Genomic DNA, 25,571 nt, shown 5'->3' with positions numbered 1-25,571 from the left:
CATTTTAAGTGATTGGAATAATAGCTAAATTGTTCTTTAGTGTTTTAGGATGTAATGTCTTTGTAGTGTTGAATTGCTACCTAGACAAAGCCCTGAGACTTTGCAAGAAATAATAGTTCTGATCTGGGAGAAAGGTATTTTATTTGAGGGGAGGGAGATTGCATTGCCACTTTCTTTCCCTTTGCACTGATTGATACTCTTCTGTTGTGAATGACTTATTCCTTTTGCTAGGTTACTTAAGATGTGTCTCTAGATAGAGGGGTATGGGCAGATATAAAATGGCAGAGTAGTACAGTTTTAAGATGCTTTAGTTCAGGTAACCTCAAATGTCAAAGAAAATACAAAACAAGGGAAAAATGTGTGAAGAAAAATTTTAAGTAGGACCGCTCCCCCATGTCAGGAAATAGTATTGTTTTAAAGAGAAATAGGATTAATTCTAGGCTTGTATACTTTCTTACATGTGCTTTACCTGTGCTTTGTCCTTTTCCACAAACTTCTTATTTGTGTTTTGGTTAAAGTACTTAATTTCTTAGACCTTTGGGTTTCTAATTGATAGAGCAAATATCACAAAATCTGTGTAACCTCAGAGTTAGGGAAAGCTAAGTGGGGTCTTGGTCCTGGAACAGGTGTCCTCTATGTTTTCCTCCCCCAAACACTCGTATACATAAAATTTTGACTGCAGTTTTAGACAAACTGCTTTCTTTTCAGAGCCGGCCACGACACTTCCTTAAGTGCGTAGCCTTAAAAATAATTTTGAACACATGATGAGAAACCAGAATGACACTAACATTTTTTCAAGAAATGTGTGCAAAAGGACAGATATTTGTGATTTTCAGTAGGGGATATTTAAGCACATTTTTGACCAAGAGAAATGGGGCAGCTGAATCTAAGGTCAAGGCCCTTTTACATGTGGCGCATACACAGTGGGATTAGAAGTCCACATAAAGAAGGATAGAGAGTTCATTTTTTTTTGAGATGTAAGAAAAAAATTATTTAATTTTTGTTAGTAATAGTTCTCAAAAGATGATAGAATTTCTCCAGGTTTTAAAAATGATCTATATAAAATTTGAATGAGAGTGTCTTGAGTATTGAAAGGCATTAGGTGAAAGATTCTGATCTTCCAGTGACCTTGTGGAAATATGTATGTATATGTTTGTTTATGTAATCTGTATGAGTACTTCAGGTGTTTTTTAAATTAATTTTCTTGCTCTGCTAACCTTAGATATCACATTCTCTGTTAACTTGGCTTTTCATTTTATTTACTTAAGAGCAGTATACCTTTAAGTGTTTATATTTTTGCAGTATGTTTAAGGCAAAAACTGATCATTCTCTGGATTCTTTTGTAAGTAAAAAATGTTAACTAAGAACTTTGCATTTTTTTCTGGAATATTACATATAAAGGCTTTATGTAAATTTATTGAATAACAATATTTATAAAAGTTTATCTTTTACTTCTGTATCTCATTTTTACAGTCATCTATTACTGATTGTAGAGGTTGGTGATGTTAACAATATATATGTTAAAATTAGAATGATTCATTATTTATGAATAATTTTTTAATATTTTAAACAAGTATACCTTTTGTTCCCTCTACTTTTAGGTAATGAAATGGTCTCTGCAAGAATGGTCTGTCCTTGAATTGGAAATATTTAAGGCTGATATATCCTGGTGCTTCATCTCCTATAAGTGAACTGTAATTTCTTCTCTTTCGACAACTAAATAAACAGACAAAATAGCAAAAATCTTTTCTGTGTTGAGTATGACAGCCACTACTCGTGGCTCTCCAGTAGGAGGGAATGACAGCCAGGGCCAGGCTCCTGATGGACAGTCTCAGCCCCCCTTCCAGAATCAGGTAGGACATGAAGGCTGTTTTGTTTTGGGTGCTTTGAATTAGTAAACAATGACAGATATCCTGAGTAATTTGTTAAGTAATCATAAAAAACTATTTTCATTTTAAGTTATACTTAAAATAAGTCACTGAGGCTTTTAGTAACAGGAAACCTACTTTACATATGCTTGAGAATGTACCTTTTTTTTTAAACATAAGGCTCTGTATGAATGTGAGGGCAAAAGTGTTAAATCAGTCATTTCTCCTTTAGCTATCAACATAGACTCAAGTCAGCTGTTTATGTTCATGTCTCATCTTTGTACTCACGTTTACCTTATACCTCTGACTACGTAATAGAATGTTTAATCTTCAGATTCCATATTTTTAAAATAACCATAGAGGAAATAATATTAGTAAAGAGTTTAATACAGATTTTAGTTATCAGAGTTTTGTGCTGGCTGACAAAATTTTTTTCCCCCCTTTTCTCTGGAAGAATTTGCATGTGATTAATGTATTAAAACCTTCATTAACTAATTCTTTGATTCTGATATCTAATAATGGTAATGTATTTATTGTCTTAAGAGGTTAATGCATTTCATTGAATTTTGCAAGAGTTTTGCAAAAGTATTGACTTTCATTTTTCTCCTCCCACTTATTTATTTTTAAATTTTAATAGTCATTCCTTTTGCTTTCTTAGGGTTTAATTTGTTGTTCGTTTTCTAGTTTAGGTAAGTGAACTTTCTAGTTTAGATAAGGTGATCGTTCCGCTTTTATTTCAGTTTTTCTGTTCTCTAAAACATGTATTTTGTACTATAAATTTTTGCTACACCATATCCCATGACTTTTGATGTATGTTTGCATTTACTGTTGTTTAGTTAATGTTTTAAAATTTGTGTGGTGATTTCTGTTTGTAATGAATTCTTTATAAGCATGACGCTTCATTTGCAAGCAGTTAGAGATTTTCTGGGTAGTTTTTGTCTTGGTTTGTAAATTAATTCCTTTGTGGGTGGAGAGTCTATTCTCTGGTGTCTCACTTGGAAATTTATTGAGGGTTGAAATGTTGCTAAAGATCTCCTGGAGTAAGAAATAGCATCCATTCCAGTATTCAGTTGCTTGAAAAAATCCCATGGACAGAGGAGCCTGACAGGCTACAGTCTGTGAGGTCACAGAGAGTCAGATAGAACAGAGAGAGAGACAGTGAGAGACACATCCCTGTGGGGCACCCCCCCCCCCCCGAACATGTGGTCAATTTCAGTTTCTGCTTCTTAAAAACAGCTGTCTCTTATGTTGTAGCATGCATTGTACATGTCAGTTAAATGCAGTTTCCTCAGTATATTCTGTTCAGTATAGGTATTCTGTTCAATATATTCTGTTCAGTATATAATCTTATTTCTTTATATAATTTTATTTTTGGCCATGTTGGATCTTCATTGGTGTGTGGGCTTTTCTCTACTTGGTGCAAGTGAAGGCTGCCATCTAGTTGTAGTGGGGGGTAGGGTGGTTTCTCATTGTGGTGGCTTCTCCTTGCAGAGCACAGGCTCTAGAGTGCTTCAGTAGTTGCAACACATGGGCTCAGTAGTTGCAGATTCTGGGTCTAAAAAGCAAAGGCTCGGTAACTGGGATATACAGGCTTAGTTGCTCTGCCGCATGTGGGATCTTTCTGATCAGGGATCAAACCCTTGTTTCTTGCATTGACAGGACTCTTCAACACTGAGCCACCGGGAAGCTCTAACCTTGTTTTACTTAGTTTGAAATCTGCTGGGTTTTTTTTTTTTTTCAGTGGTTGAGAACTCTGTTTATCTCTCCCTGGGATTGTGGATTTCATCATTCTACTCTTCTGTGTTATATCAATTGTAGCCACACGCATTTTGAACCAATAAGATGCATTCATGTTGAAAATAGTGACGGGAAGATAGGGGGTAATTGAGTCATTAATCTTTACGTTCAGATCTCATGTGTGTAGAGATTTCTTTTTATCTCGAATAATTCTTCTACCTCTAGCTCTCACATATTAATATAGGTATACCACTTTGCCAGGAGAAAGGAAGGTTATTGTATTCTTTTTTAAACAGCATTCATTGTTTTTGTTATTGTCTTTCATTATTCCCCGGAGTACTACCACTTAAAATTGTTCTTTGTTGCACTTTTTGTTTTTAATGGACTTTTAGAGTCAGGGCAGACTTGAGCAGAAAGTATAGTTTTTTATATCCTGCTTATACTACCTTCCCACTCCTTGCCTCAATCTTCATTTACCAAAGGTGGTACATTTATTATAATCAGTGAAACTATATAGATAAATCGTTATCACAAACCCCATAGTTTACATTATGGTTCACTTGGTCTTTTCTGTATTCTGTCAGTTTTGACAAAGATATCTTAGTATAGTATAATAAAACAGTTTTCACTGCACTAAAATCTGCTTGACCTTTTCATCTCTCCCTTCTCTGAATCCCTGGTGACTACTTGGTCTTTTGATGGTGTTTATTTAATTGCCAAATTGTGTCCAACTCTTTGTGACCCCGTGAACTGTAGTCCTTCAGGTTCTCTGTCCGTGGGATTTTCCAGGCAGGAATACAGGAGTGGGTAGCTATTCCCTTCCCCCGAGAATCTTCCCAACCCAGGGATTGAACCTAAGTCTCCTTATGTTTCCTGTATTGGCAGGAGGATTTTTTTTTTTTTAAATCACTGAGCCTCAAGGGAAGTGCACTTGGTCTTTTACTTGCCTCTATAGTTTTGCCTTTTACAGAATGTGATATAGTTGGAATCATGCAGTGTGTAGTCTTTTCAGATTAACTTTTCACTTTTATATGCATTTTAAGTTCTTTGTCTTCTTATAGCTTAGTAGCTGTTTTTTAAAAAATCACTGTGAAACATTCCATTGTCTGGGTGTTCCACAGATTTTATCTGTTCATTTACTGAGGGACAGCTTGGTTGCTTCCAAGTTTTGGCAATTACAAGTAAAATTATGACTAAACAACAGTGGGATTTTTGTATGGACCTACATTTTTCAGCTTGTTTGAATAAACACTAAGGAGTGTAATTGCTGGATTGTATAATAAAAATATGCTTAGGTTTGTAAAAAGCAAAACAGGGCTGCCAGATGGTTTTATAAGAGGCTGTACTAGCATTTGGCTTTGTCAAGATTGTAGATTTTGCCTATTCAAATGTGTATATTTTGGTATCTCGTTGTTTTAGTTTATAATTCCTTAGTGACTTGTGATGTTAAACATCTTTTCCAGTGGTTTGTTACTACTTGTTATTCCTTTTTGATGAGGTGTTTCTTCAGGTCTTTTGCCTATTTTTGTATCAGGTTGTTTTCTTACTGTTGAATTTGAGGAGTCCCTGGTGACACAGACGGTAAAGCGTCTGCCTACAATGTGGGAGACCTGGCTTCGATCCCTGGGTCGGGAAGATCCACTGGAGAAGGTAATGGCAACCCACTCTATAATCTTCCCTGGAAAATCCCATGGATGGAGGAGCCTGGTACACTACAGTCTATGGGGCTGCAAAGACTCGGACATGACCAAGCGACTTCACTTTCACTTTCTTTCATTTTTATGTTTTGGATAGCTGTGCTTTATTTTGCAAATATTTTCTCCCATTCTCTGTCCTAGTAACTTGCCTTCTCATTCTCATGACAGTTTCTTTCATGCGACAGAAATCACTAATTTTAGTGAAGTCCAGCTTGTTTTACTGCCTTTGGTGTTATATCTGAAGTTAGTAGCATCAAACCCAAGGTCACCTAGATATTCTGTTATTTTATCTTCTGAGAGGATTACAGTTTTATATTTTGCATTTAAGTCTGATCCATTTTGAGTTATTGGTGAGGGTTACAGTCTAGGTTCTGAATTCTTTTTTGTTTTTTCATGTGGCTGTTCATTTGCTGCAACATTATATGTTGTAAGCCTTTCTTTTCACCATTGTTATTATTTTTGTGTTTTTGTCCGTTTGCCAAAGATCAGCTGATTTGCTTGCTATGGGTCTGTTTCTGTATCTTTTTTCCTTGAACTTTATGTTTGTCTTTGGCAAATGCAGTCTAAAGTTGAATTTTCTTTTTTAAATATTTGTTTCTTTAGCTGCATTAGGTCTTAGTTGCAGCACATGGATTGTTTGTTGCATTCTGTGGGATATTTCATTGTAGTGCACAGACTCAGTAGTTTTTGGCTCACAGGCTTAATTGCCCTACAGCATGTGGGATCTTCATTCCCTGACCAGGCATTGAACCTGAGTTCCGTACTTAGCAGGGCTGATTTTTAACCATTGAACCACTAGGGAAGTTCCTCAATTTTGCTTTTTGATAAACTCAATCTTTGCCTTTTATTTAGTGTATTTAGACCATTGATGTTTTAACATGATTATTGAAATAGTTGGATAAATGCCTTCCATATTTGTTACTCTTTTCTGTTCATTGCTTTTGTCCTTATATTTGTGTTCCATGTTCCTTCCACCTTTTGTGGTTTTAGTGATTCCCATTTTTCTCCTGTTTTAGCATACCATTCATATCTTTTTTTAAAACTTTTTTTTTTTTAAACTTTTTTGGTGGTTGCCTTACTGTGTGCAGTATACCTTTGTAACTAATCTATACATTCATTGTTATATGGGTGGTTTTAAGTTCTTTGTAATAAATTATTCATAACTCCTCCTTCTGGTCCTTTATATCATTGATACTGTTGTTTTCATTTTCCCAAATCTAAAATTTGTAAATATATTATTGCTTATATTGAACAAATTATGAGTTAATGCAAGTAACAGCTAAGATAATTCTTCAACACTCAAGCCTTCTTTATGGTCTCACAGTCACATGTAGCTGCTGCTAAGTTGCTTCAGTCGTGTCCAACTCTGTGCGACCCCATAGATGACAGCCCACCAGGCTCCCTGTCCCTGGGATTCTCCAGGCAAGAACACTGGAATGGGTGGCCCATTTCCTTCTCCAGTACATGAAAGTGAAAAGTGAAAATGAAGTCACTCAGTCGTGTCTGACTCTTTGCGACCCCATAGACTGTAGTGTATGAGGCTCCTCCATCCATGGGATTTTCCAGGCAGGAGTACTGGAGTGGGTTGCCATTTCCTTCTCCACCATATGTAACTACTGGAGAAAGTTAAGTTGATTCAGGGGATCTTCTCTCCCACATTGCGGGCGTGTTCTTTACCTTCTGAGTCACCAGGGAAGCCCAAGAATACTGGAGTGGGTATCCTTTTCCTTCTCCAGGGAATCTTTCCAACCCATGAATTGAACCGGGTGTCCTGCATTGCAGCTGGATTCTTTGGCAGATGAGCTACCAGGGAAGTTGCAAGTTGGTTAGGTTCTAATAAAAAACCTAGTAGGTTAGGCAGTGGTTTCTGAGGATCAGCCCTACTAAGAATAGAATGCCTGAAGAACATATTTCAGAATGGCTACCTTGTCCATCTTATTGGATACACCAGGGAATTTTTTTCCAGTCTTCATTTTGAGAGCTTGATAGGACTTTCTGAAAGTAAAGCTTAGAAAAGGTACTGAGTCTCCTCAAGTTTTGACCCCTTGGAATTTTTAACTCTCAGACTTGCCATATTCAGCTTCTAGCAATTAATCAGTTACAGTTTAGGTTTTCTTACCTCAATACAATAGTACCTCCCCCTACCCCAAGCCACTTTATTCCCAATGAAAAGATTCCAGGACCCTCAGTGAATGCTTGAAACTTGAAGGTGGCATTTCTATGTATATTGATAACTGTGTTTTTTCTTAAACATTGACACCAGTGATGGAGTTTAAGTTATAAATTAGACACACTCAGAGATTCAGTCAGTTCAGTTGCTCAGTTGTGTCCGACTCTTCGCGACCCCATGAATCGCAGCGCGCCAGGCCTCTCTGTCCATCACCAACTCCCGGAGTTTACTCAGACTCATGTCCATCAAGTCAGTCATGCCATCCAGCCATCTCATCCTCTGTTGGCCCCTTCTCCTCCTGCCACCAATCCCAAGCATCAGGGTCTTTTCTAATGAGTCAACTCTAAGCATGAGGTCGCCAATGTATTGGAGTTTCAGCTTCATCAGTCCTTCCAGTGAACACCCAGGACTTACCTGATTTAGGATGGACTGGTTGGTTCTCCTTGCAGTCCAAGGGACTCTCCAAGAGTCTTCTCCAACACCACAGTTCAAAAGCATCAATTCTTCTGCGCTCAGCTTTCTTCACAGTCCAACTCTTAATTACATCCATAGATGAACACTGGAAAAACACTAGCCTTGACTAGACGGACCTTTGTGGACAAAGTAATGTCTCTGTTTTTTAATATACTATCTAGGCTGGTCATAACTTTCCTTCCAAGGAGTAAGCATCTTTTAATTTCATGTCTGCAAGTCACCATCTGCAGTGATTTTGGAGCCCCCCAAAATAAAGTCTGACAGTTTCCACTGTTTCCCTATCTGTTTCCCATGAAGTGATGGGACCAGATGCCATGATCTTAGTTTTCTGAATGTTGAGCTTTAAGCCAACTTTTTCACTCTCCTCTTTCACTTTCATCAAGAGGCTTTTTAATTCCTCTTCACTTTCTGCCATAAGGGTGGTGTCATCTGCGTATCTGAGGTTATTGATATTTCTCCCAGCAATCTTGATTCCAGCTTGTGCTTCTTCCAGCCCAGCATTTCTCATGATGTACTCTGCATATAAGTTAAATAAGCAGGGTGACAATATACAGCCTTGACGTACTTCTTTTCCTATTTGGAACCAGTCTGTTGTTCCATGTCCAGTTCTAACTATTGCTTCCTGCCCTACATATAGGTTTCTCAAGAGGCAGGTGAGGTGGTCTGGTATCCCCATCTCTTTCAGAATTTTCCAGAGTTTATTGTGATCCACAGAGTCAAAAGATTTGGCATAGTCAATAAAGCAGAAATAGATGTTTTCCTGGAACTCTCTTGCTTTTTCAATGATCCAGTGTATGTTGGCAATTTGATCTCTGGTTCCTCTGTCTTTTCTAAAACTAGCTTGAACATCTGGAAGTTCACGGTTCACGTATTGCTGAAGCCTGGCTTGGAGAATTTTGAGCATTACTTTACTGCTGTGTGCTGCTGCTGCTGCTGCTAAGTCATTTCAGTCGTGTCTGACTCTGTGCGACCCCATAGACGGCAGCCCACCAGGCTCCCCCATCCCTGGAATTCTCCAGGCAAGAACACTGGAGTGGGTTGCCATTACTAGCATGTGAGATGAGTGCAATGGTGTGGTAGTTTGAGCATTCTTTGGTATTGCCTTTGTTTGGGATTGAAATGAAAACTGACCTTTTCCAGGCCTGTGGCCACTGCTGAGTTTTCCGAATTTGCTGGCTTATTGAGTGCAGCACTTTCACAGCATCGTTTTTGAGGATATGAAACAGCTCAACTGGAATTCCATCACCTCCACTAGCTTTGTAGTGATGCTTTCCAAGGCCCACTTGACTTCACATTCCAGAATGTCTGGCTCTAAGAGATTAACAGTAATTAATAATAAAATAGAGCTTTGTAGTAGTAGTATGCTATAAGTCATACAAATATGTTCTCAAATATCTTGCACAATGTGATGCTTTTCCCATCTAAATACTCGTGTACTGTGGATTTAACTTTCAGTTTGAGGTGCAGCAGCAGACTTCGGTTGAACTTTTTTCTTCTTCACAGTTTCACATAAATAGAAAATTTATTCATACCATAGGTCCTAGTAATCTCAGCATATGATTTTTCTTTTCCTTGTTAATTCAAGAACTTAAAACTTTTCACCTAAAGGAAGTACTTTGCAGCTTTCTTTGACATTTCTGAATTTTGCCAGAATCAGTTATCTTGTGCTTGGTTGTCGTAATTAAGTAAAATAAGCGTTGCTTGAGCAGAAGCACTGCATTACAAAAGCAATCTCATAATTGGGACAAATTCATGATACTCTTGTTGAGGGCACAGGGAGGTGGGGCAGGGTCAGCATGGCTTGAGATTTCATCTATTTACTCAGAGTGGCTCACAGTCTAAAACTTTCTGATTACTTATTTTTTGATTTTATAGATTTAATCTGCAGTTGACTACAGCTAAGTAAAACTTGGAAAACAAAACTGCGGCTAAGGCTATAGCTGCTGGTTTGGTTTCCGTGGAGGTTTATGCGTGTGATTTTCTGCTCCGGGTGCTTTGATTCCCTGGGTTCCCCTAACTCTTTTCTTATTTTGTGTTTTGCCATTTTCCCTTTGACCTTAATTCTTTCTCAATCTGAGAATGGTTGTTGATTTTCATTTTATTCAGCTGTTTTATTTTTTAGATATTTTCCCCCTTTTTTGAAGTCTAGCCAATCTACCATGTTGTGTTAGTTACAAGTGTATAGCAGTGTTCAGCTTTTTCAGTTGTTAAGAAGGAGTAACCACAATGAGGTACCATTACACGCCAGTCAGGATGGCTGCTATCCAAAAGTCTACAAGCAATAAATGCTGGAGAGGGTGTGGAGAAAAGGGAACCCTCTTACACTGTTGGTGGGGAATGCAAACTAGTACAGCCACTATGGAAAACAGTGTGGAGATTCCTTAAAAAACTGGAAATAGAACTGCCATATGACCCAGCAATACCACTTCTGGGCATACACACTGAGGAAACCAGATCTGAAAGAGACACGTGCACCCCAATGTTCATCGCAGCACTGTTTATAATAGCCAGGACATGGAAGCAACCTAGATGCCCATCAGCAGATGAATGGATAAGGAAGCTGTGGTACATATACACCATGGAATATTACTCAGCCATTAAAAAGAATTCATTTGAACCAGTCCTAATGAGATGGATGAAACTGGAGCCCATTATACAGAGTGAAGTAAGCCAGAAAGATAAAGAACATTACAGCATACTAACACATATATATGGAATTTAGAAAGATGGTAACGATAACCCTATATGCAAAACAGAAAAAGAGACACAGAAATACAGAACAGACTTTTGAACTCTGTGGGAGAAGGTGAGGGTGGGATGTTTCGAAAGAACAGCATGTATACTATCTATGGTGAAACAGATCACCAGCCCAGGTGGGATGCATGAGACAAGTGCTCGGGCCTGGTGCACTGGGAAGACCCAGAGGAATCGGGTGGAGAGGGAGGTGGGAGGGGGGATCGGGATGGGGAATACGTGTAAATCTATGGCTGATTCATATCAATGTATGACAAAACCCACTGAAATGTTGTGAAGTAATTAGCCTCCAACTTAAATAAAAAAAAAAAAAAAAAAAAAAAAAAAAAAAAAAAAAAAAAAAAAAAAAAAAAAAAAAAAAAAAAAAAAAAAAAAAAGAAGGAGTAACAGCTTACAAGCTCCTTACTAGTTGTATTGTAAAGCAAAAGTTTTTTCCTATTCTTCTTTCTTTCTCCTCAGGTTCTTGTTTTTAAGCATCTATATTTTATGTAGCCTTTTGGCTAAGTTCTTTCCTTTCTTCTTTTTTTGTAACTTGAAGTAACAAGCACCCATTTTGTCAGAGTTTTGGTGCATGAAGATTTTGGGAATGATTTAACCAAATGGTTCTGTCTTAGTATCTTGTGGTGTTAGTCAGCCTGTCACCTTGGATTACATTATTCTGAAGATTTGATATTTAGGTTTGGGGACTTCTTTCCACATGGCTCTCTCAGATGTCTGTTGCCTGGAGGCCTCAGTTTCTTACCACATGGTCCTTTGCATCTGTGTACAGTAGTCTTCAGATGTGTGATTAATAAGAGTTTTTAGGACCTGGTATGTAACTTGTAACAGAAAGATTGCCCTAAGAGAGGAGGAGGAGGAAGTCATGATGACGTCTTGATGTAGTCTCAGAAGTCTCTGTCTCTTCTCTGTCTCTTTGTATAAAGATTTGTAATTAAGAAGGCTCAGTGTGATTATACTGTTTGGCAGCAACTATTACAGAACTTGTGTTCTGTAACTCATCAAGTTATTTCATGTAGTATTATATAGCCATTAATTCACTCTTATAAGATTCTTAATTATGTGGAAAAATTCTCATAGATTGACAGGAAAAGAGAAGCAATGTGATCTCCATTTTATCAAGTATTTACAGATATATGTTGACAATTAAAAATATGTATTTTTCATCTGACCTGTGTTGGCATCTGAACTGCTATGTATAGTACACATACTATAAAAATTTAAATCTGTAATATTTCATTTTAAGACCTCATCACCTGATTCTTCCAATGAGAATTCCCCAGCAACTCCTCCAGATGAACAAGGTCAAGGTGATGCTCCACCACAACATGAAGATGAAGAACCTGCATTTCCTCATGCTGACCTGGCAAAGTTGGATGACATGATCAACCGGTAAGGTCATTGTTTTTTTAGGGTGGAGGAGGCGGTGCTTTTTGTTTTTTTGAGGGTTTTTTGTTTGTTTAGGTTTTTTAAATTTATTTTATTGAGGCATGATTGATTTACATTGTTGTGTTAATTTCTTCTTTACCACAAAGCAAGTCCATTGTACATCTATATTTTTCATCTTCTTTTCCATTGTAGTTTGTCACAGGATATTGGATACAGTTTACTTGAAAATAGGATCTTGTTGAGATGATTCAAGCATGTTGCATTTATTGGGCACTTCTATTATTACACTGTAATATATAATGAAATAATTATACAGCTCACCATAATGCAGTATCAGTGGCAACCCTGAACTTGTTTTCCTGCAATTAGACAGTCCCATCTGGGGATGATGGGAGACAGTGACTCCTGAAGTGTCTTGCTTACGTCCAGTTTACTCCATACTCTTTTTGTTTTGGTTGCTCTCACTGTACAAAGAGAAAGGATGTTGGAAATGGAGGCAGGCTTTTGGGTACTTTCGTGACAATCTCAGGATATTCCACCTTGACTTTAATTCAGAATGTATGGAGATTTGAAGTTGTCTCAGAAATACTTTAAAGGCCACTGTCATTTGTTATCTTAAGCTGTTGGTCTTCCTCTAGCATGGACAAAGTTGATTCACCTGGCTTTTTCACAGATGGGTCTTGGGTCCATTCCTTCCCATCTTGTGGGTCTTTTGTGGTTGGAAAGTAATACTCAGACTCCTTTGAAAGCTGAGATAGGAGATCAGGTATTAGCTGGGTTAAAGCTGTCTCAATCTCTTTCAAAATCTCTGCTAATGTTAGAAATGTGTCAAAATTCCTAATGTTCACTCACTGTCACCATGATTTTAGTCTGTTTTTAACACAACTACTTTATCTACTGACTTGAGCACAGTTGAAGTGACAGAATGAGTTCATTGATCAGATTGAACATGTCACACAAGTGAAAATTTTGTGACCCATTCTGTGTCACAAAAATGGCTGCCATTGGTGACAGTTTTCTAAAAGAAATAACTGGAGTGGCGCTCATAACCAGAAAACTCTGGCTTATTGACCTGCCTTTAGAAAGCAATGTCACGTCTTTGTATAAGAGAAGAGATACGTGCTTTGCAGTGTATAAGAGAAGAGATATGTGCTTTGCATTGATCTCCTCACAGAGCTGAGTCAACAGGCTTGAGTTAAGGGCATGTTGTTTAGTGCAGTTGATCATTTAATCACATCCTGTGTAACTTTATGTTTAAGTGACATTTTTCAGGTACCCAGCATTTCTGTAAGGATAATACTCTGTAGACACACTCAGAAGGAACCTCTTTGACAAAGGAGTGAAACCAGAAAGCAGACCAGTCATGGCAGCTTCTCCATCTGTGCATATACCAATACAAAATGACCCATTACGTTTTCTTGATATGTAGTTAAAAACTTGAATAGTTCTGCATCTGTACTGTTGGCTGGCAGCAGAAGTGCACACAACATATCCTCTTGGCTTGTCAACAAAGGAAGACTTGTCAACCTGGATTGTGTACCATCGTGACTCATTAATCCTCTCTAACTGTTGTGCCTCAGTATCCTCTGCTGTTTCATCAGTTTGTCTAGTTATGGTGCTAGCCAAAAGAGGAATATGTGGCACATTTTGAACTGCAGCTTCTAAAAGTTCAAGGCCAGTGTCTTTAGCAGCAGGCAGGATCAAGCGCTCACTGACAATAAAGGGCTTCTAAGCTTTAGCAATGCAGTTAGCCAATAAGAATGATGCTGTTAGTGCAGACATATTCAGTGAAGTGGTGTCCTTCAGTAGTTGCTTTTGTTCTTTGTTCACCTTATTTTACTTTTGAAAAATTCTAGCAGCTTGTCTTCTAATGCAGGGTGCTTGGTCTCCATGTAGTGATGCAGTTTAGCTGGTTGCCACATATTATACATAGTGGGCTTGGAGAATGTGAATCACCTATTGCAATGAACATGTAATTTAAGTAGGACTCTTGATATTTCCCCTGTGTTGGCAGCCTTAGAGTCTTCTGCTGTCTCATCATTGGGTCTTCACCCCTTTCAAAGAAGCTCTCCAGAGACATTTATTTTTTAGTCACTGTGGCTAGGTTAGCTTGTGGTCTTATGAAAAGTGCAGTCGAGACAGGTGCATGGTACACAGGTGCCCCCCGAGAAAGAGGCAGGGCTGAAAGTGTTAGCTAAAATACTGGGAAGCCACATGTGGACTAAAACAAGTGTGGGATTCTTACTTAAAGCCTCCCACGCCGTGCGGCTTAATTGTCATTTGCCACTCGCTGATGGGCTTTTGGTATGACTCTGCAAGCATGAGAGTCATGATCTCTGTGCAGTCAAATCTCTCTGCTAATGATAATTAGTATTTGCAGCCACTCCCCAGCCCACCTTAGCTCAGCCTCAGATCATCAGGCATTGGGTACTCATAAAGAGCTCGCAACCCTGATCCCTTGAATGTGCAGTTCACAGTAGAGTTCGAACTCCTATGAGAATCTCCTGCCGGTGCTCAAATAACAGGAAGTGGAGCTCAGGCAGCAACGTGAGCTGTAGAGAGGGGCTGTAAGTATGAATGAAGCTTCACTCTCACCCACTGCTCACCTCTTTATGCAGCAGAGGGACCCCTGCTTTAGGAGAAGTAGTGAGTTAGTAGTAGATATATTCTTGGATGACTGAGCTTTTTTGATAGTTGAGAAACCTAGCTGGATATGGTGGTATCTGCATAATTGCTTTGATGTTGAAGTGTACTTACAGCATAAAGTCTTGGAGAACATATAATTCACATAATCTTCAGGAAGGGTTGATAAATTGTCTGTTGAGGTGAATTGAGAAACCAGCCATATTTCTTTCTCCTCATTTCTTTTGTTGTGAAGAAGACACAAAAGAAAAATGCTGTCAGACTGTTTCTTCTTACTAGTAAACCTGAACCACAAAGCAGCACTTTTTCTTACTTACTATAACAATGATTATATAATTAATAAGTATTTTTAGTTGTCACCTGTGAAAGTTATTAAATGAATTCTCCCTTAATGTTATGTCTGAATTTTGATAGTGCTTTAAAAAATTGTGTTTGTAATGTAGTAGCACTAGGCATGTAATTTGCCAAACTCTTTTAAATTGTATGGTGAATATATAATACAGTCAGAGTTTTTAAACTTTTTCTTAGTAAAGTAATAACAACAGGTAAATTAAAGTTATTTATGATATTTTACTTGGGCTCAACAACTGCAGCATTTTAAAGTTCTGTAATAATTTTTAGGCCTCGTTGGGTGGTTCCAGTTTTGCCAAAAGGGGAATTAGAAGTGCTTTTGGAAGCTGCTATTGATCTTAGTAAAAAAGGTGAGTTTGTATTTTATGGTATTTTTCATTATGCATGCTATTATACATATTTTCACACTATTCTTGATGACTTAGCTTTTCTTGGTTACAAAATTCTACATTACTCTAGATATGACTAAACTTCCAGTAGAACTTACAGATATTAAACTGAGAGCAATCATTCATGGAAACATTTGGATAAGCTTTAAGGACCTTAAGACCTTTATTTATTTTAAGACCTTTAAAATTGAATGCAGAATTTTGTGATTATTCATATTTCTAAGGACAAGATCTTTTTCCCCCCTCATATTTGTAAAGAGGTTGTCACTCAAAAGTTAGAAACATTTTCTAGCACCTGTGTGTGCTTAGTTGCTCAGTCATGTCCAATTGTTTGCAATCATATGGACTGTAGCCCTCCAGGCTCCTTTGTGCATGGGGATTCTCCAGGAAAGAATGCTGGAGTGGATTGAATTGCCATGCTGTCTTCCAGGGAATCTTCCCAACCCAGGGATTGGACCCAGGTCTCCAACATTGCAGGTGGATTTTTATCATCTGAGCCATCAGGGAATCCCAAGAATAGAACTGGGTAGTCTATCCCTTCTCCAGGGGATTCTTTCTGATCCAGGAATCAAACCAGGGTCTTCTGCACTGCAGGCGAATTCTTTACCAGCTGAGCAACCAGGGTAGCCTGTGAAAGAACAAACGTTCTAGTATATCTTGTAATTTAGAAGTACTGTAAGGCCATGTGACTTCAGTTATTTTTGTGGACTTTGTTTTGTACCTAAGCCATTAATATTTGAGAAATACGTTAAATTTGCAAATAAATTCAGTAAAATGTATTTTATGTTGCATTTTGAGTCATTTAGTAAAAAAGCCTGTGAAAGCAAAGGAGATGCTAATGGACACCCCATCTGTTATTGTCTTTGTAATAAACTGTCAAGATAGTATATTTGACTTTTTTTTAAAAGACAAAAGTTTTTTCTGAGAAAGAAAAACGGTCTTAAGAAATAAAGATTGCCTGAGTGTTTGTGTTAGTTTTAAAGCAATTAACAAAATCTCTTAACCCAGATATAAAAATTTTCTGCTGCAATTCATTATTTTTCAGTGACTTTGCTCAAAAACAATAGCTGAGTTCTAGTAGCAGTTGACTGATTTTTGTTGTATATTCTACTTACTTACAGCCTTTAAGGCTAAAACAAAGTATAGTAGCATTATGTTTTCTGAGTCATCCAATGAAGATTTGAAGTCAACTCTTCAGAGAGATATTTACTAAGTATAATGTTTTAGGCCCATTTTTAACATCTGTGGTACCTTGGGAAATCTTTCTGACTCCATAGCAAAAGTGGTAATTTTATCTTCACAGCAGCTATCCTAAACATTTAATAGATGTTTTTTTGTTTTTTGTTTTTTTTTTAAGATTGTACAAACATAGTCTAATGTCTATGAAAATATCTTTTACCATATTAAAAATGTTTCTCCTTTTTTATCAATACTGTGGTTAGTTTGCATTGTATTTATTTATTGAAGGGCTTATTTGTTCTAGGTCCTAGCAATATTAGATGAATAAAAACTGGAAATGCTATTTTGTTTAGTAGCATTCAGTGAGTGTGTATCATTTTTTTCTTCTCTTGTTTGTGGGGTCATGGTTAGTGTGACACGAAATCTACATTTTTGTGGGAAATCAGGGTTTAGCTGACATTAATTTATCAATAAATAATCAAAAGCACAATATACTTTATTGTGTTAATTCAGTATTTCTGGGTTGTCGAGAATTACAAGTCTTATTTTGGTGATGGATACATATGAGTTTGTTCTATTAAATTACATGAAGTTAAAAAAGAAGATGCTTTAGATTTCAGAACACAAAAGAACTAAATTAGAAGTACAAGACAGGATTCATCTTTTCAATTTGATTATAAACAGTTTATAGCGAAATGAAAATTTTAAATGATTATTATTTAAAAGTTGTGAGCTACATTTTCAGTAAGTGAATGGAGTGGTGTTCTTTGTTTTAACAAAGTGTAGTATTGTATTTCAGAGCACTTTGATTAATTTGATGTAGTTTTACATTCATTAATTTGATGTGGTTTAATACAGCTACTTTTTCAGAGTTGCATGTTTTTAGTGTAAATAAGTTATCTTTTAACCTCTTTCAATAATTCAGTGTCTTGTTTCAAAAGCTACAATACTATTTTTCAGTTGGAACTAAAATAGTTTATAACAGTTTGTTTTTAATGATGTATTGGCCAGAGAAATTTTTACTTTGTGTCATGCTTAATTTTTCACCTTTTCTAGGTCTTGATGTTAAAAGTGAGGCATGTCAACGTTTTTTCCGAGATGGGCTAACAATGTCTTTCACTAAAATCCTTATGGATGAAGCAGTGAGTGGCTGGAAGTTTGAAATTCATGTGAGTCTTATCCTTTACATTGGAGACTGAAGTCTTGTTTATGTGGTGGTCCCTGTGGGTTTTTCTTTGGAAAACATTACTGTGAATAATGTATCAGGTCTACTGATATATTTAATAGCCTTAAAAGTCTTTAAGAATGAGGTTGACATTTTGAGTTATGAAAACTTCGTTTTATCTATTCCCTGGAACCCCTGTGCCTGTGACTTTATGCAGGGTACTGTATTTCATAAAATGTTTGTTGGTTGATTAGAAGAGTCCTTCTAATTTATGTACTAGTAAGAAAGAAAAGTACTCCAGATGGGGAATATAATAGGAGACCCCTCGTATAGCTGGATAGCAAAAGGTGTGTTAGATTTCATTGTATATGTAGCTGATAAACTATAGCAGAAGTGACAGTCTTGGTGTCTTGCACAGTTTGACCTTTGCAGTTAGTAGAGAGAAAGAAAGTCTTCACTGGAAATTTGAATAACTAGTATTCCTGCAAGTTTGTGATTTGACTTCAAATTCACTTCTAATAAAAAAATTCAAAAGGAATTTGAAGTATTTTCAGATTGGTCATGTATTGAAGTGACTGGCATCAGGAAACACAAATTCTCTAAGGCAGTATCTTCAGTCTAGGACAAAAGTAATTCTTGCTACTGTTAATTTTAAGATACCTTTGTATTCCAGAGATTTTGAAAGTGTTAAAGGTTTGCATCTTAGTAGAAGCATTGAAGCACTGTAATTAGTCCATACCTCTCTTCATTTTTGAAATGGAATTAATCAAAAGTTGTGAGGTAAACATACTTTTTCTGAGCTTCAACCTAGAAAGCAGAACTTGGACATTTTGCAGAAATGATTCTGGCATAATTATAAATGCTTACATTTTCTGATTTCACATGTGAATTTTTAGTTACAGAAGTGTACATTTTGGAGATGATCTCTGACTTTTTAATTGAGGCTTAGATTACATGTCTTTATATCTGTTAATTTACATGACTTAAGATATTTGAATTTTGGAATTACTGACTATAGAGTATGAACTCCAAAAAAAGAAAAGTATAAATTGTTTCCTGTGCACATGGAACAGAAATAGACAACCTCTGGGGCATTTGTAACCCTTCTGAAACAGCTTTGAAATGGGTAAAATACAATTATGAAGTAAATAACTATGAATTTGTTTTACTGATATGTCAGTTTGATCTCAGTGTTTATAAAATTGACTAAAATTCATATCATCAGTATATAAAATGTTGTGAGATCATTAACAAGATTTTAATCTTTCTGTGTTTGAAATTTCTGTTTTCTCTTTCTAAATCAATCCCTCCACCCCCAATATAAACAGAGGTGCATTATTAACAATACTCATCGCCTAGTGGAACTTTGTGTGGCCAAGTTGTCCCAAGACTGGTTTCCACTTCTAGAACTTCTCGCCATGGCCTTAAATCCTCATTGCAAATTTCATATTTACAACGGTACACGTCCTTGTGAATCAGTTTCCACAAGTGCTCATTCACCTGAAGATGAATTATTTGCTCGTTCCTCAGATCCTCGATCACCAAAAGTGTGTTGGTTTGTTAATTTCAAAATTAAATATTAAAATTGTTCTGTTTTATCTTAGAACTCCAGTGGCATTAATCTCCTTAGTTTTGTTTTGTTATATGTAGATCTCTGATTAAAGACAAATTATTTAATGTGAATTATTGAGTTATTACTGTTGAACTCATAGCCAGCTGTACTAAATGTAATTTTATGCTTGAACAAAGCTTAATTTTTATTTATTTGTTGATGAAGATGCTCATAGCAATCTAATCTATGTTTCCCCGCATAGCAGTGATTCAGTGCTTTCTACTTTAGAGGACATAAATAACTTCCATAAATGATGAACATTAACCACACCTTGTTTGTACTTACATGTATATATTTTGTACTTAATGTATATTTAACAATTGAAAACATTTAAGTAAAGAATATGTTAACACTGACTTTCTGAGTTCTATTATTTTGCTTTCATACTTTTTTTTTTTAAACAATGCGTTCAGTTTCTTAGAAAATGTTAGCATTGATGAGCATCTGACTTTTGAGTCAAGTAAATAATCTTTTAATTTGTCCTTATTTTATAGGGAATATATCATTTCCTTTATATTAACCCAAATTATAGCCAGTTTCAAGGAGACAGGGTGGGAAAAAAACAGGAGTTAATTATATGTCAGTAGAGATAAGAAAAACAGGCAAAAGCACAGAACCAGTAGACCTGGTTAGGGAAGTAGGCTCTTAGGGACTTATATATATGTCTGTTCTCATGTCTGAGCGACTGAACTGAACTGAAGTGATTCTCATGTGTTAGTGGCTTAAGCATTACCTTAATGGTCTTTTAATGTCTCAAAAGGCTATTTGACTATTATAAATAAATTTGAATATTTATTTTAATTAATGTTTAAATATATGGAAGACATTAGTATTAGAAACCACAGGACATATCTTTGGTGTGCATATGTTTGGTCATGCTCATTAAAATAAGAGTATAAAATTAATGCAAAACAATACAGAATCCCTATAAAATGACATGCAGTCTCTAGGTAGAGTTAGCTTCATTGTTCTTTTAGCAATTTTGGATGTCTCGCATTTCTTTTTCTTGCTTAACGTCTATGGCTAGGACTTCAGTGATATGTTGAACAAATTTAATGAAAACAAACATCGCTGTTTGTTCCTGAACTTGGAGGAAAAGCTTTCAGTATTTCACCATTGAGCTTCATCTTTTCTCTGGGTTTTTCAGTTCAGTTCAGTCACTTAGTCATATCCGACTCTTTATGACCCCATGAATTGCAGCACGCCAGGCCTCCCTGTCCATCACTAACTCCCGGAGTTTACTCAAACTCATGTCCGTTGAGTTGGTGATACCATCCAGCCGTCTCATCCTCTGTCATCCCCTTCTCCTCCTGCCCCCAATCCCTCCCAGCATCAGGGTCTTTTCCAGTGAGTCAACTCTTCGCATGAGGTGGCCAATGTATTGGAGTTTCAGCTTCAGAATCAGTCCTTCCAATGAACACCTTCAGTCAGTCCTTCCAATGAACACCCAGGACTGATTTCCTTTAGGATGGACTGGTTAGACCTCCTTGCAGTCCAAGGGACTCACAAGAGTCTTCTTCAACACCACAGTTCAAAAGCATCAATTTTTCGGTGCCCAGCTTTCTTCACAGCCCAACTCTCACATCCACACGTGACCACTGGAAAAACCATAGCCTTGACTAGACGGACCTTTGTTGACAAAGTAATGTCTCTGGTTTTTAATATGCAGTCTAGGTTGGTGATAACCTTCCTTCCAAGGAGTAAGCGTCTTTTAATTTCATGACTGCTGTTACCATCTGCAGTGATTTTGGAGCCCAGAAAATGAAGTCTGATACTGTTTCCACTGTTTCCCCCTCTAGTGCTCATGAAGTGATGGGACCAGATGCCATGATCTTAGTTTTCTGAATGTTGAGCTTTAAGCCAACTTTTTCACTCTCCTCTTTCACTTTCATCAAGAGGCTTCTTAGTTCCTCTTCACTTTCTGCCATAAGGGTGGTGTCATCTGCATATCTGAGGTTATTGATATTTCTCCCCACAATCTTGATCCAGCTTGTGCTTCTTCCAGCCCAGTGTTTCTCATGATGTACTCTGCATAGAAGTTATATAAGCAGGGTGACAATATACAGCCTTGATGTACTCCTTTTCCTATTTGGAACCAGTCTGTTGTTCCATGTCCAGTTCTAACTGGGTTTTTATGTGGCCCTTATTATGCTGAGGCAGTTTCCTTGTGTTTTTACTTCGTTGAGTGTTTTTGTCAAGATAAGGTGTTGAATTTTGTCTAATTAACTTCCTGCATGATTGCAGATTTTTTATTTGTTTGCTTTTTACTTCATCTGTAATGTGGGATATTAGATTGATTTTTATATATTGAAAGATTCTTGCATTCTGGGAGAAAACGTTGCCTTGGTATGTCATATATTTAATATGCTGATAAATTTGATTGCTAGTGTATCATTGAGGGCAATTTCCTTACAGTCTTTGCTCAGCTTTGGTGTCACACTAATGTTGGCCTCATACATTTAATATCATTACTAATTGTAGATTTCATTCTGTTGAGCAAGCGTTGTGTGTGAAGAGTTACTGTTTTCCTCTTTTCTATCTCCTTGTCCTTGGCTTCAGACAATTTCATTAGTGTGTTTTGGCAGTCCTAATTTCTTTTCACCAGACGTATGGAATGTGAACAAATACCATTTTGTAAACCCATGCTGCTTTTGGCTCAAGCTATACAGAGAACAGATCTCTGAAATATATCTGTGACCGTTTCACAGGAACAGTTTTTGTTCTTTTAAAATATAACTATGTATTTATTTTATTGAAATTTCCTGTTTATGACTTATTTCAAACAAAGCTATTTCTAATAGTAACTTTTAACATTTTTCTTAAACAACTCATTTGTATTGCAGGGTTGGCTAGTGGATCTCATCAATAAATTTGGCACATTAAATGGGTTCCAGATTTTGCATGATCGTTTTATCAATGGATCAGCATTAAATGTTCAAATAATTGCAGCTCTTATTAAGTAAGTTATTTTGAAAAATGAATATTCATTGTCTATAGAAATGTAGTTTAATACCTTGGAAATAATTGTTTCCATTTTCTACTCTGCTTTTTTCTCGTTTTAAACTGTTAAAAAATTTAAGTGTTGAAATTAGTTCAGGATTTTAAGTTTTCGTAAAAGTTTGGGATATTTCAGAAATAATGTTTTTTTCTTATTTCAGACCATTTGGACAATGCTATGAGTTTCTCAGTCAACATACAGTGAAAAAGTACTTTATTCCAATTATAGAAATAGTTCCACAATTTTTAGAAAATTTAACTGATGAAGAGCTGAAAAAAGAAGCAAAGAATGAAACCAAAAATGACGCCCTTTCAATGATTATTAAGTCTCTGAAGAATTTAGCTTCAAGGATTCCAGGCCAAGAAGAAACTGTAAAAAATTTGGAAATTTTTAGGTTGAAAATGATACTAAGGTAAGATACCTCCCTCTGTAAATAATTACTTGCTTAGTTTCTTACAATGATACTCAATCCTAATTTTTCTTGTAGATTGTTGCAAATTTCTTCTTTTAATGGGAAGATGAATGCCCTGAATGAAATTAACAAGGTGATTTCTAGTATATCATATTATACTCATCGGCATGGTAATCCTGAGGAGGAGGAATGGCTGACAGCTGAGAGAATGGCAGTAAGTCCCTTTGCTTCTTTTGTGCATAAAAATCTGCTTGTTAGTTAGCACCTGTTAATGTTAGAAATAGCAACAAAATTAATTCATATATTAAGAAATTGACTTAATTATGGACTATTAAATATGAAAACTCTTGTTTATAGTAGTAATAGCAAATGATTCATTGTTAGGAGTGGTAGGCTGTTATGATGCAAGTATAGTTTGATGTGTTGGTAGAAATGAAGTAGATAAAGGTGATCTTTAGAAAGGATTGGTAGATCTGGAATTTAGTAATGAATTGGTGGGGTGATAATTTGCCACTTCAGTTTAGAAGTTTTAAAAAGCAGGTGATAATTAAAAGAATAAAATTTTGACAAGTAACATGATTTTTATGAACTTTGTTTTTAGAATACCTGTTTCAGCATCATCTTGACATTGATACACCATAGATACTTTTAAAAAATTTTTTTTACCATAGATACTTTTATACATTTTTAGGGTTAAGTGAGTAGCGTCTAGTAAGTTGTAATGATAAATTACTCAGTAATATTTTTTGAATGTGTATTCTTTGCCAGCATTGGATGTGTGTATATGTAAAAAATAACCTTTACCTTAAAGGAATCTTCATTTTTCTTGTGGGAATAATCAAAATGTGAAAAAGGTAATTTGAAGGCATTTGGTTGATATTGAGAAGCATATATAACCTAGAGCCAGTTTCAAATTCAGTGTTGGGGGTCAGCATTCGTATATGCAATTTGCTTGCCTTGGGATATTGAGCATTGAATACTCAAACTGTTGTCTGGTAGGCTTCTTACCAGTTTTTGAGAGATGAAGAAACTTAAGTGTTCAAAAAATTTTGAAGCAATTTGTCATTGCTGTGTAGTTTTTTTATTATTTTTGTAAAAGAATCTAAGGCAGATTGTAAATAAATACAACATTTACTGTTCTCCAAAGATAGTTAAGAGATGTTTTCTCTCTTGTATTTTTAGGAACATTTTCTGTATGTGAAAAAAGTAGATTTTCTGCTTTTATGTAATACAGTTTTTAATGAATTTATATTAAAATAACAATAAACACATTACATTAGTGAGATATAATTGTATATTTAGCACGTCTCTGGGAATGCTTATGTTTAAAATTGGATCCTGTAGAGTTATTGTAATATTAAATTACTGCTGTCGTTCAGTCACTAAGTTGTGTCTGACTCTTTCGACCAAATGGACTGCAGCACCCCAGGCTCCCCTGTCCTTCAGTGTTTTCCTGAGTTTGCTCAAATTCATGTCCATTGAATTGGTGATGCCATCCAGCCATGTTGTCCTCTGTTGTCCCCTTCTCATTCCTGCCTCTTCTAGCATCAGTGTCTTTTCTAGTGTGTCACCTCTTTGCATCAGGTGGCCCACGGTATTGGAGCTTCAGCTTCAGCATCAGTCCTTCCAGTGAGTATTCAGGGTTGGTTTACTTTAGGATTGACTGGTTTAATCTCTTTGCTGTTCCTAGGGACTCTCAAACTCTCAAACACCACAGTTTGAAATCATCAATTCTTCAACACTCAGGCTTCTGTATTGTTCAAATCTCACATCTGTACATGACCTGCTGGAAAAACCATGGCTTTGTATGGACCTTTGTTGGCAAAGTGGTGTTGCTGCTTTTTCATATGTTGTGTAGGTTTGTCATAGCTTTTGTCATAGTTTTTCTTCCAAGGAGCAAGTGTCTTTTAATTTTGTGGCTGTGGTCTCCATCTGCATTGATTTTGGAGCCCAAGAAAATAAAATCTGTCACTGTTTCCATTTTTCCCCCATTTATTTGCTATGAAGTGGTACTGGATACTATGATTGTAGGTTTTTGAATGTTGTTTTAAGCCACCTTTTTCCCTTTCTCCTTCACCGTCATCAAGAGGCTCTTGAGTTACTCTTCACTTTGTGCCATTAGGGTGGTATCATCTGCGTATCTAAGGTTGTTGATATTTCTCCCAGCAATCTTGATTTGAACTTGTGTTTCATCCAGCCCGGCATTTCTTATGATGTATTCTACATATAAGTTAAATAAGCCTTGACTATATACAGTATATAGCCTTGACAGTATACAGCCTTGACTACTCCTTTCCCAGCTTTAAATCAATCTATTGTTTCATGTCTGGTTGTAACTGTTACTTCTTGCCCTGCATACAGGTTTCTCAGGAGCTATGTAAGCTGTTCTGATATTCCCATCTCTAAAAATTTTCCAGTTCGTAGTGTTCCACACAATGAAAAGATTTAGTAAAGTCAGTGAAGCAAAAGTAGATGTTTTCTTGGAATTCCCTTGTGTTTTCTGGGATTCAATGGATGTTAGCAGTTTGATATGTGATTCTTCTTCCTTTTTGAAATCCAGCTTGTACACCTTGAAGTTCTCAGTTTATGTACTGATGAAGCGTAGCTTGAAGGGTTTTGCATATTACCTTGGTAGTGTTGAATTGAGTGCAGTTGTGTGGTAGTGTGAACATTCTTTGGCATTGCCCTTCTTTGGGATTGTAAACTGACCTTTTCTAGTCCTGTGATCACTGCTGA

General features: G+C 36.5%; 1 protein-coding gene across 2 annotated transcripts in view; it reads left to right on the top strand.

Annotated features, from left to right (window-relative positions):
* Window positions 1-1,567: 1,567 nt before the first annotated feature.
* Window positions 1,568-25,571, top strand: part of LOC122434400 (probable ubiquitin carboxyl-terminal hydrolase FAF-X) — a 119,066-nt gene continuing 95,062 nt past the window's right edge. For both annotated transcript variants that reach the window (XM_043457724.1, XM_043457723.1), the window contains exons 1-8: window positions 1,568-1,853; window positions 11,944-12,089; window positions 15,351-15,430; window positions 17,705-17,817; window positions 19,142-19,360; window positions 22,269-22,384; window positions 22,584-22,835; window positions 22,911-23,049. In XM_043457724.1, the coding sequence (XP_043313659.1) occupies window positions 1,761-1,853; window positions 11,944-12,089; window positions 15,351-15,430; window positions 17,705-17,817; window positions 19,142-19,360; window positions 22,269-22,384; window positions 22,584-22,835; window positions 22,911-23,049 (1,158 nt within the window). In that variant the 5' untranslated portion in view covers window positions 1,568-1,760. The remainder of the gene's footprint in view (window positions 1,854-11,943; window positions 12,090-15,350; window positions 15,431-17,704; window positions 17,818-19,141; window positions 19,361-22,268; window positions 22,385-22,583; window positions 22,836-22,910; window positions 23,050-25,571) is intronic.

The sequence above is a fragment of the Cervus canadensis genome, chromosome X, assembly GCF_019320065.1.
Source record: "Cervus canadensis isolate Bull #8, Minnesota chromosome X, ASM1932006v1, whole genome shotgun sequence".
Lineage (NCBI taxonomy): Eukaryota > Metazoa > Chordata > Mammalia > Artiodactyla > Cervidae > Cervus > Cervus canadensis.
This window is presented reverse-complemented; position numbering and strand designations above follow the sequence as displayed.